The following is an 11,394-nucleotide window of genomic DNA, read 5'->3' on the forward strand; positions in this document are numbered from 1 at the left end:
TACCACAGACATTAGAACAGTGGTGCCAACATGCTGTAAATGACTGAATGTGGTGAATCCCATTGAGGTTTAGTGAGTAATGTATATATCACCAAACAGAACTGTAATTATAAGATATGTATACTGTATATATATATATGTAGATCAGCTAATGGCTTCTCCTTGAGCAGTTCCAGTGTCAACAGACACTTTACAAGCTTTGCGCTCCTGGTATCCCCTACGTTTCACTTGATATCCGCACTGCAGTGCTGTTTGTGACTCCTGAATCTGTACAACTGCAACACATTTCCTGGAACCAAACAAACCAACTTGTCTCTTCCCATAGGTCAGTTTTGGAACTGCTGCTGCTGTAGGAACGCAAAGGATAAAACTATGGGGTACATAAAACCCCTCATGAAAGATTGACCAATCACTATATTCAAAATCTGAGATTAAAAAAAACAATTGTGGCCCTCAGTCATCCAGAGTTAAAGCTTGATTAAGAATTGCCTTTATTGATATTTTTCCTTTCATCTAAAGCTCAGCAGGGGGTAAGAATGTGAATTTCATATGTTTGACCTCAGCCTTATAGGTTCTATATCCCGCAAGAAGTGCTGGGAGTGCCCCAATTCCTGGGGGTGGAGTAACCCTAATGTTTGTAGCAGTGCAAGATAGTTCCATGTTTTCATTATGGGGGTACAGCAAACTGCAGCCTACAAAGCAACTAAACTGAGAAACATGGTGGACGGTATTCTGTTTCTGGATGGAGGCAACAGTAGATATGTGGCTCATTGTAACTAGGAATGACCCTAGTACCACGGAGCAGAATATTATATAATATATAATTCCTCATTGGTAAAATATAAATGTGTGATTATGTGCAAACCCATCATTGGTAGAACATAAATGGCAGTGACTCTACAAGCGTCATTAGTGGAATATAAATGGGAGTGACTCTTTGCAAAGTCTTCATTAGTGGAATATAAATGGGAGTGACTGCAATTTTTTTATTGATGGAATATAAATGTGTGTAACTCTACTATGTCTTTATATAAATCGGTGTAAATGTTGCAAACTCTCCATTGGTAGAATATAAATGGGTGTGACTCCGTACTAGCTCTTCATTGGTGGAATATAAATGGGTGTAACTCTACTATGTCTTCATATAAATGGATGTGAAGTTTTGCAAACTCTCCATTGGTGGAATATAAATGGGAGTGACTCTTTGCAAACTTCATTTGGCAGAAAATAAATGGGTGTGACTCTTTATAAACGCTTCGCTGGTGGAATATAAATGGGTGTGACTATACTAACTCTTCATTAGCAGAATATAAATTGGTTATGACTCTTTGCAAACTCTTTACTGGTGGAATAAAAATGGCTATGACGCTACTATGTCTTCATAGGTGGAATATAAATGGGTGTGATGCTTAGCAAACTCTCCATTGGTAGAATATAAATGGGTGTGGCTCTGGACTAACTCTTCATTGGTAGAACATAAATAGGTGTGGCTCTTTGCACACTCTTCATTGGTGGAATATAATTGGGTGTGGCGCTGTACTAACTCTTCATTGGTAGAATATAAATAGGTGTGGCTCTGTACTAACTCTTCATTGGTAGAATATAAATAGGTGTGGCTCTTTGCACACTCTTCATTGGTGGAATATAATTGGGCGTGGCGCTGTACTAACTCTTCATTGGTAGAATATAAATAGGTGTGGCTCTGTACTAACTCTTCATTGGTAGAATATAAATAGGTATGGCTCTTTGCACACTCTTCATTGGTGGAATATAATTGGGCGTGGCGCTGTACTAACTCTTCATTGGTAGAATATAAATAGGTGTGGCTCTGTACTAACTCTTCATTGGTAGAATATAAATAGGTGTGGCTCTTTGCACACTCTTCATTGGTGGAATATAATTGGGCGTGGCTCTGTACTAACTGTTGGTAGAATATAAATGGGTGTGACTCTGTAAACGCTTCATCAGTGGAAATATGATCATGCACTCTGTGCTGTGAAGGGTCCACGGCTAATCCCACAAGGACCCTCTACTGCTCATTCACCAATTGTTGTACAGTCTCCCGTTCCATGGAGCACACTATATCTCCGCTACTGTCACCCATTTGGGTCACTAGGCACAAACAAAGTGAAAACTCACTTTTAATAGAAACAAACACATTAGAACCCTGAACATGAGGATAAATTGCCCAGATGCCTCCATTAGAAGTGTAACATGGATTAGTCAACATGGCAGCCTGAAACTATAAAGAGCTAATTCTCTGAAACCAGATGTCATGTGCAGGACTGGACCAAGTTTCTGGTGGAGATTCAGTGAAGGGACAGAATCACATATAGAAAGATAAATAGGAGCTCATGGGCAGGAGACGTGGCTTAACAAGGAGCTAAGCAGTTTGTATCCCTTTTGCATTCACTAGAGAACCGCAACTATCCTTTAGCCATAGGTCTGAAGACATGGGAAGACAAGGGACCTGGCTTGCTCCAGCTCCTACTACCCCAAAGGCCTGAGCCTCTCACTCATGAAGTAACTTCTATGCTGAATTCTTCCAGGTAACATCTATCATTTCTCTGGCCATAGAGTCTTCCAAGACAGCTTCCTACGCTCTGCAATCCGTTGGTGTGATTTTTGGTGGCCCACAAGGCTGGTTTTTTGCCGGAAGCTTTTGCCGCATTCAAAGCAGACAAAGGGTTTTTCCCCTGTGTGAGTTCTCTGGTGCACTGTTAGGTGGGAGTTGACACTGAAGGTTTTGAGGCATTCTGGGCATTTGTATGGCCTTTCCCCCGTGTGTGTTCTCAGGTGAACCTTGAGATGATACGACTTGGTGAACCTCTTGCCACAGACCTGACACCCATAGGGTCTCTCCCCTGTGTGCGTTCTGTGATGGACCTTGAGGTGGGCGCTTTTGTGAAAACGTTTCTCACACACGAGGCACTTGTAGGGCCTCTCTCCGGTGTGGATTCTGTGGTGTATCTTGAGTTTGTAGGAGCTGGAGAAACCTTTACCACAATCTCCACATATATATGGTGCTGGCACCACTGGGCAGCCTCCTAGAAGGGCAGGTGAAGGCTGTTGGGGTATGTAAACCTCACCACCACCTTCCTGAGGGTTACATGTCCTTGACGCGTGGACTGTCTGGTGGAGGAGCAACATCTCACTCTCACTGAAGCTTTGCTGACACTCAGAACACTGAAATGCCCTGGGAGGGGTGGGACTAGTAGGGTCGGTAAAGTCATATGCACACTGGGGCAAAGACTGACCAATCCTGTATATGGACTGGCACTTCCGTGCCCGGGGAAGTCGAATTGTGGATGTGTTATCCCAGTCCTCCTGGGACATGTGGGAGCTGTTCTCTGTGGGCAAGTCATGGGGCTGAAGGGGCGTAAGACAATCCTCTAATTCTCTGCTGCCAAAATCATCACCTGCCAATGCAAAATAACAGAAACATCTGGCACCTGGTATAGTATAATATATTGTATATACTATAGTAATAAGTCTGGATAACAGGATGCTATTACTAGAATAGCTAACTTACCCTTTATTTTCCAAGTATGCACAGTCATATTATGAAGCCTATGGGCAGGGCTACAGATCTGACAAAGCCAATAAGCTGTAAAGGGCATGGATTTTCATCTTAAAGGAGAAGGAAAGCTACCACGGCAGTTTATTGCCAATATATTAGCCACAACAGTGGAAGCTAGAGTAAACATCTCTGGACACAGTCTCTGTTTGTTTAGGATAGCAGCTGCCATATTAGCTTGGTGTGACATCACTTCCTGCCTGAGTCTGTCCGTTCTTGCTCATAGCTCTGGGCTCAGATTACAGCAGGGAGGAGAGAGGAGCAAACTGAGCATGCTCAAGCCCTAGCCCTGGAGGTTGAAGCTGAAAACAGTTAGTCTGATACAGAAGCCCATGAGTACACAATAGAAGGAAAGAAATGTGCTGTTTGACAGAGGACTCAGAGCAGCATTACTTTGAGGGGTTACTGGTGTATTTATATAGATCTTTCTGATAAAGTTTACTTACTTTTAGCCTTTCCTTCTCCTTTAAGTGATACGCAAAGTGCCTGTCCTCCCCCATGTCTGCACTCTGATACTCTTTTCTATCTTTAATATGACACAGACACAGTATTGGGGTTCCTATCAATGTGAGGAATCAGCTGTGTGTGTAACAATAATACATGTACATTTATATCTGTCCCCCCTTTTCTATATACCCCCCAACTGGCTGACCTCATGTCACACAGGGGATAATAATATCGAATCACAATATTTACCATCATCACATAAAAAGTGACATGGAAGTGAGTGGGACGTTGAATAAGGAGGGGGAATTTTACGCAATGGACAACTTGTGCACTTGGGCTCATTAGCTGTGGCACCCCAGTAACCCCCTATGTAATGACCCCATTGCCGTTCCTCACCTGTGTCCTGTTCTTCTGCCAAATCCTCATTCTCTGTCTCCTGGATGTTCAGCCAAAAGGGCTCCACCTCCCTGTCTATAGTGACTGATATGCCGGACCTCACGCTCGGGGCACCTGGGAAGAGACAGAACCGCTCAGGTCCAGTGAAGTGATTGGGTGTTGATGACACTGGCAGCCCAATAGGGTGGATTATGGGTCGTATGTACGTAGTGTGGGTAAGTCAGGAGTCATGGCCAGTCTGTTCCTGCTGGGGGCAGTGGTTCTGTGGGGCTGATGTACTATGACGGGCACTAATTTAAGATGGAAAACGAAAGCAAAGAGCCAGTTGGTTGCTATGGGCACCTATGTTAGTAACTATGTTAGTACACTAGCCATTGTGACTTCAGGGGCACCAAATAATGGGGTTGGTTGGGCCAGACCAGTCTAGATCTATATCCCACCGTTATTAACAAATCCACTGGGTTTTATCAGGGAAGTTCCACTCAGAGGGTTGGTTTCTACTGTAGGAACAGTCCCACCCATACAGGGACCATACACTGCCAGGTCCAGTCACTTGGCCTATCTGTCATCACTTGGCTGTTGGGAGTGAAACAATGACAGTTGGGCCGGTCAATATTGAAGTCAGATAGTGTTTTTGGTCCCACACAGCACCAGAAAGACCCCGTCCCATGTTGTCACTCACTCTCCCCTGTGTCTCCATCATCTGGCTCCGGGTCAGGACAAGCCTCAAACAGCAGCTCGTCAGGCTTTATGCGCAGGAATATGTCCGGCTTCACCACCGGCAGCTCTGCAGCAACACAAAACATTCACACCATCAGGAGACCCCCAAACAACACACACATTAATATCCACTCGGAACCCACAACCTGGAACTGAGGACTTTATATCTGCCCCAAAAGAACCTGGAAATCTATGTGTTCAACAAACCCAATGATTGGCTCATAGCATCATGGAACATAGTCTCATATATGGGATCCAAAGCGTAACTGATCTGATTGTACTGTAATGGATCCCTGGGGGGGGGAGAGTGGGAAGAGCCTGGGGACCCTGTTTGTTGGGATACAAATTCACTTGTCTGACCTGAACTGGCAGTTTCTGGGTCGGCCGTCGGTTCTGGATTCTGAGAGGCAGAAAAATTCTCCTCCACCACTTCCCGGATCCACAGAGAGATGTCGGGATTGAACACGGGAGCACCTGGGGCGAGACACAACCACCATCACAATCAATCGCTGAACCCTCTCTCTGTCTGTCTGTGAGCAGTGACTATGAGTGGAGTATTTATGGGGGAGACTCTGGGTAACCGGAGTATTTATGGGGGAGACTCTGGGTAACCTGAGCCTAAATGGGGAGACTCCGGGTAACCTGAGCCTAAATGGGGAGACTCCGGGTAACCTGAGCCTAAATGGGGAGACTCCGAGTCACCTGAGCCTAAATGGGGAGACTCCGGGTCACCTGAGCCTAAATGGGGAGACTCCGGGTCACCTGAGCCTAAATGGGGAGACTCCGGGTCACCTGAGCCTAAATGGGGAGACTCCGGGTCACCTGAGCCTAAATGGGGAGACTCCGGGTCACCTGAGCCTAAATGGGGAGACTCCGGGTCACCTGAGCCTAAATGGGGAGACTCCGGGTCACCTGAGCCTAAATGGGGAGACTCCGGGTCACCTGAGCCTAAATGGGGAGACTCCGGGTCACTTGAGCATAAATGGGGAGACTCTGGGTCACCTGAGCATAAATGGCGAGACTCTGGGTAACCTGAGCCTAAATGGCGAGACTCTGGGTCACCTGAGCCTAAATGGGGAGACTCCGGGTCACCTGAGCCTAAATGGGGAGACTCCGGGTCACCTGAGCCTAAATGGGGAGACTCCGGGTAACCTGAGCCTAAATGGCGAGACTCTGGGTAACCTGAGCCTAAATGGGGAGACTCTGGGTAACCTGAGCCTAAATGGCGAGACTCTGGGTAACCTGAGCCTAAATGGGGAGACTCTGGGTAACCTGAGCCTAAATGGGGAGACTCTGGGTAACCTGAGCCTAAATGGGGAGACTCTGGGTAACCTGAGCCTAAATGGGGAGACTCTGAGTCACCTGAGCCTAAATGGGGAGACTCTGGGTCACCTGAGCCTAAATGGGGAGACTCTGGGTCACCTGAGCCTAAATGGGGAGACTCTGGGTCACCTGAGCCTAAATGGGGAGACTCTGGGTCACCTGAGCCTAAATGGGGAGACTCTGGGTCACCTGAGCCTAAATGGGGAGACTCTGGGTCACCTGAGCCTAAATGGGGAGACTCTGGGTCACCTGAGCCTAAATGGGGAGACTCTGGGTCACCTGAGCCTAAATGGGGAGACTCTGGGTCACCTGAGCCTAAATGGGGAGACTCTGGGTCACCTCAGCCTAAATGGGGAGACTCTGGGTAACTTGAGCATAAATGGGGAGACTCTGGGTAACCTGAGCATAAATGGTGAGACTCTGGGTAACCTGCGAATAAATGGGGAGACTCTGGGTAACCTGAGCCTAAATGGGGAGACTCTGGGTAACCTGAGCCTAAATGGAGAGACTCTGAGTAACCTGAGCATAAATGGGGAGACTCTGGGTCACCTGAGCCTAAATGGGGAGACTCTGGGTAACCTGAGCATAAATGGGGAGACTCTGAGTAACCTGAGCATAAATGGGGGAGACTGTGGTGCAAGACATTGGTGGGGCAGAGAAGTAGGTGTGGGATTTATCCAGGGGCAGTTTGTGGGGGTCTCTAGGGTGGGAGAGGGGGTAAGTGCATGTTTCTCATTGTCATACAGTCACTGTGAATATTGGGGGGCACATTACCTGCAGTGAGCAAGTTGTTCCGCTCCTTCCCCTTTCCAGTGTCCTGTGATGTCTCTTTCAGTTCGTGCACACGGAGCAGCTGCTCTGGGTTCTGTATTGTGTATCCTGCACCACAGCCAGAAGCAACTGTCACATCCCCTTGTACATTTACTGACCCACCCACTGGATCTTACACAGGGACCCCCATGTACAGCTATACCCTCCTACTGTACTGTCTAAGGGAATCAATATGGCACCTCCTCCTCCCATATGTATAAATACAAATATACAGAGAAGGAATGTTCTGGGCACACAATAAGCTATACCCTCATACTGTACTGTCTAAGGAATCAATATGGCACCTCCTCCTCCCATATGTATAAATACAAATATACAGAGAAGGAATGTTCTGGGCACACAATAAGCTATACCCTCATACTGTACTGTCTAAGGGAATCAATATGGCACCTCCTCCTCCCATATGTATAAATACAAATATACAGAGAAGGAATGTTCTGGGCACACAATAAGCTATACCCTCATACTGTACTGTCTAAGGGAATCAATATGGCACCTCCTCCCATATGTATAAATATACAGAGAAGGAATGTTCTGGGCACACAATAAGCTATACCCTCATACTGTACTGTCTAAGGGAATCAATATGGCACCTCCTCCTCCCATATGTATAAATACAAATATACAGAGAAGGAATGCTCTGGGCACACAATAAGCTATACCCTCATACTGTACTGTCTAAGGGAATCAATATGGCACCTCCTCCTCCCATATGTATAAATACAAATATACAGAGAAGGAATGTTCTGGGCACACAATAAGCTATACCCTCATACTGTACTGTCTAAGGGAATCAATATGGCACCTCCTCCTCCCATATGTATAAATACAAATATACAGAGAAGGAATGTTCTGGGCACACAATATTTGAGAGGATTGCAGTGAGGAGTAGATGTGCCCCACACAATGCCCCTTACCCATGGCCACCAGGGCGGAGTGGATCTCCCGCATGACATTCTTATAAAGCTCTTTCTGCCAATCCTCTAACTGGCGCCAGTCTTCGGCTGAGAAACATGCCGCCACATCATGGAACGTTACCAGAGCCTGAAGAGTGAGACACAAGGAGTCAACGCCCCAATATTAGTGTTGCCTCAAGCACCCCGGTCTGTGCTCCAAATCCAATGTCCACAGGTCACACATCCACTTGACACTGAGGGGGGCACAAATAACGGCTCAGAATGTGACTAATGGGCAACATGTGGCTCTAAAGCTACACTGCCCCCCCCCTACACTTATATTAACCAACCACTGACCTGAAACAAGACCTGGTGACTATACAGGTTTAACCACCCCCTGGGGCGTATGAAGCGCATGTGGGATCAGCTGACCTTGTTCCAATAAAGAAAGGGAACCCCAACCCTTCTGCAATGGGACTTTGTGCATAGACTTTGCCTTTAAAGTGCCCCATGTGATTCCACCAAAGTGTCAGTTATATTTCTAACACTTACCCCACTGGTTCCCAATTCTGCTGCTGTGATTGTTCAGATGCCCCTTATCCACATAACGTTTCTATCAGACACCATCATGTGATTATCTGCCCCCCGACTGGTGTATCCTTAGGAATGTGTATTAGTAACCAGGTTACTAGTCCCTTACACTAACAGAACAGCACAATGGTTCTTACCCGGACGGAGACTTGCTGGGGTAGAAAAGAGGGGTCCATGCTGGTGCAGTGGGGGTAGAGGGGTGACAGGCAATGCCCTGTAGAGGAAAGAGAATGTTCTGGGTGCCAGTTGTGACTTTATCATCAGAGTCTGTAGCTCCTGTCTCCTGCCTGTAGAGCGGCGCTATAACAATATCTCCAGGGTTTATATGCTCCCCCTCAATCACATTCATGGATACTGAATGCTGGCTCAGGGGGTACAGATGAATTAGGGGAGCTGCTAGATCAGGGGGAACAGATGAAGCTGGGGAGCTGCTAGATCAGGAAGCTGGGGGGTAGAGATGAATTGGGGAGCTGGGGTACATCTGAAGGAGGAAATTAGGGGTACAGATGAAGGAGGGAATGAGGGGTACAGATAAAGGAGGGAATTAGGGGTACAGATAAAGAAGGGAATTAATGGTACAGATGAAGGAGAGAATGAGGGGTACAGATGGAGGAGGAATGAGGGGTACAGAGGGAGTAGGAATGAGGGGTACAGAGGGAGGAGAATGAGGGGTACAGAGGGAGGAGAATGAGGGGTACAGATGAAGAGGAATGAGGGGTACAGATGAAGAGGAATGAGGGGTACAGAGGGAGGAGGAATGAGGGGTACAGAGGGAGGGGAATGAGGGGTACAGATGAAGAGGAATGAGGGGTACAGAGGGAGGAGGAATGAGGGGTACAGAGGGAGGAGGAATGAGGGGTACAGAGGGAGGAGGAATGAGGGGTACAGAGGGAGGAGAATGAGGGGTACAGAGGGAGAGGAATGAGGGGTACAGAGGGAGAGAGAATGAGGGGTACAGAGGGAGAGGAATGAGGGGTACAGAGGGAGGAGGAATGAGGGGTACAGAGGGAGAGGAATGAGGGGTACAGAGGGAGAGGAATAAGGGGTACAGATGAAGAGGAATGAGGGGTACAGAGGGAGGAGAATGAGGGGTACAGATGGAGAGGAATGAGGGGTACAGATGAAGAGGAATGAGGGGTACAGAGGGAGGAGAATGAGGGGTACAGAGGGAGGGGAATGAGGGGTACAGAGGGAGGAGAATGAGGGGTACAGAGGGAGGAGAATGAGGGGTACAGAGGGAGAGGAATGAGGGGTACAGAGGGAGGAGAATGAGGGGTACAGAGGGAGAGGAATGAGGGGTACAGAGGGAGGAGAATGAGGGGTACAGATGGAGAGGAATGAGGGGTACAGATGAAGAGGAATGAGGGGTACAGAGGGAGAGGAATGAGGGGTACAGAGGGAGGGAAATGAGGGGTACAGAGGGAGAGGAATGAGGGGTACAGAGGGAGGAGAATGAGGGGTACAGAGGGAGAGGAATGAGGGGTACAGAGGGAGGAGAATGAGGGGTACAGAGGGAGAGGAATGAGGGGTACAGAGGGAGGAGAATGAGGGGTACAGAGGGAGAGGAATGAGGGGTACAGAGGGAGAGGAATGAGGGGTACAGAGGGAGGGAAATGAGGGGTACAGAGGGAGAGGAATGAGGGGTACAGAGGGAGGAGAATGAGGGGTACAGAGGGAGAGGAATGAGGGGTACAGAGTGAGGAGAATGAGGGGTACAGAGGGAGAGGAATGAGGGGTACAGAGGGAGGAGAATGAGGGGTACAGAGGGAGAGGAATGAGGGGTACAGAGGGAGGAGAATGAGGGGTACAGAGGGAGAGGAATGAGGGGTACAGATGAAGAGGAATGAGGGGTACAGAGGGAGAGGAATGAGGGGTACAGAGGGAGAGGAATGAGGGGTACAGAGGGAGAGGAATGAGGGGTACAGAGGGAGGAGAATGAGGGGTACAGATGAAGAGGAATGAGGGGTACAGAGGGAGAGGAATGAGGGGTACAGAGGGAGGAGAATGAGGGGTACAGATGAAGAGGAATGAGGGGTACAGAGGGAGAGGAATGAGGGGTACAGAGGGAGGGGAGGGGGGTACATACAAGGTATTGGGGGTCAATAAGAGGGAACAGAGGGTCGGACTCACCTTTCTCTCAGTCCCAGCAGGGGGGCAGCAGATCCCCGTCAGTAGGATTTTTAGATTTTGGGGAGAGAAAATTAAGCAAAGACTCATTTCTTCTGCGCATGCGCTGAAAGAGAAAAAAGTCAGAAGTTGCACATGCTCAGTGCATAGAGCGGCCGCTCAGAGTGCAGATGCCAGAGGTTTCGGCAGTGTTAGTGCGCATGTGTGGAACATTAGCGTAACGGAGCATGCGCACCGCGGATATTGATGCCGGGCAGGAGACATGTTTTGTGCTGGCGGAGATTTCCCGTCTGACTGAGTATAAAGGGCCCGAGTGTCTGACAGTGACGAGTCTCAGTCATTCCCGGTCATTCTGCTCTTCTCTTGCTCCTCTTATGTTCTTTCTACTGGAGGGGCCCCGGGGCCACATACACAGGCCCCGCCCCCACATACACTCGCTCCGCCCCCACATACACTCGCTCCGCCCCCACATACACAGGCCCCGCC

General features: G+C 48.2%; 1 protein-coding gene across 1 annotated transcript; it reads right to left on the minus strand.

The window, feature by feature from the left end:
• Positions 1 to 467: 467 nt before the first annotated feature.
• On the minus strand, positions 468 to 10,962 carry znf572.L (zinc finger protein 572 L homeolog). Its single transcript, NM_001095926.1, is given in 8 exon segments — positions 468 to 3,419; positions 4,421 to 4,534; positions 5,103 to 5,207; positions 5,501 to 5,614; positions 7,238 to 7,342; positions 8,212 to 8,338; positions 8,919 to 8,995; positions 10,912 to 10,962. Coding segments are annotated over 7 exon segments (1,464 nt in total). The 5' UTR covers positions 8,958 to 8,995; positions 10,912 to 10,962; the 3' UTR covers positions 468 to 2,559.
• Between the last annotated feature and the right edge of the window lie 432 nt (positions 10,963 to 11,394).

This window comes from Xenopus laevis, chromosome 5L (genome assembly GCF_017654675.1).
Source record: "Xenopus laevis strain J_2021 chromosome 5L, Xenopus_laevis_v10.1, whole genome shotgun sequence".
Lineage (NCBI taxonomy): Eukaryota > Metazoa > Chordata > Amphibia > Anura > Pipidae > Xenopus > Xenopus laevis.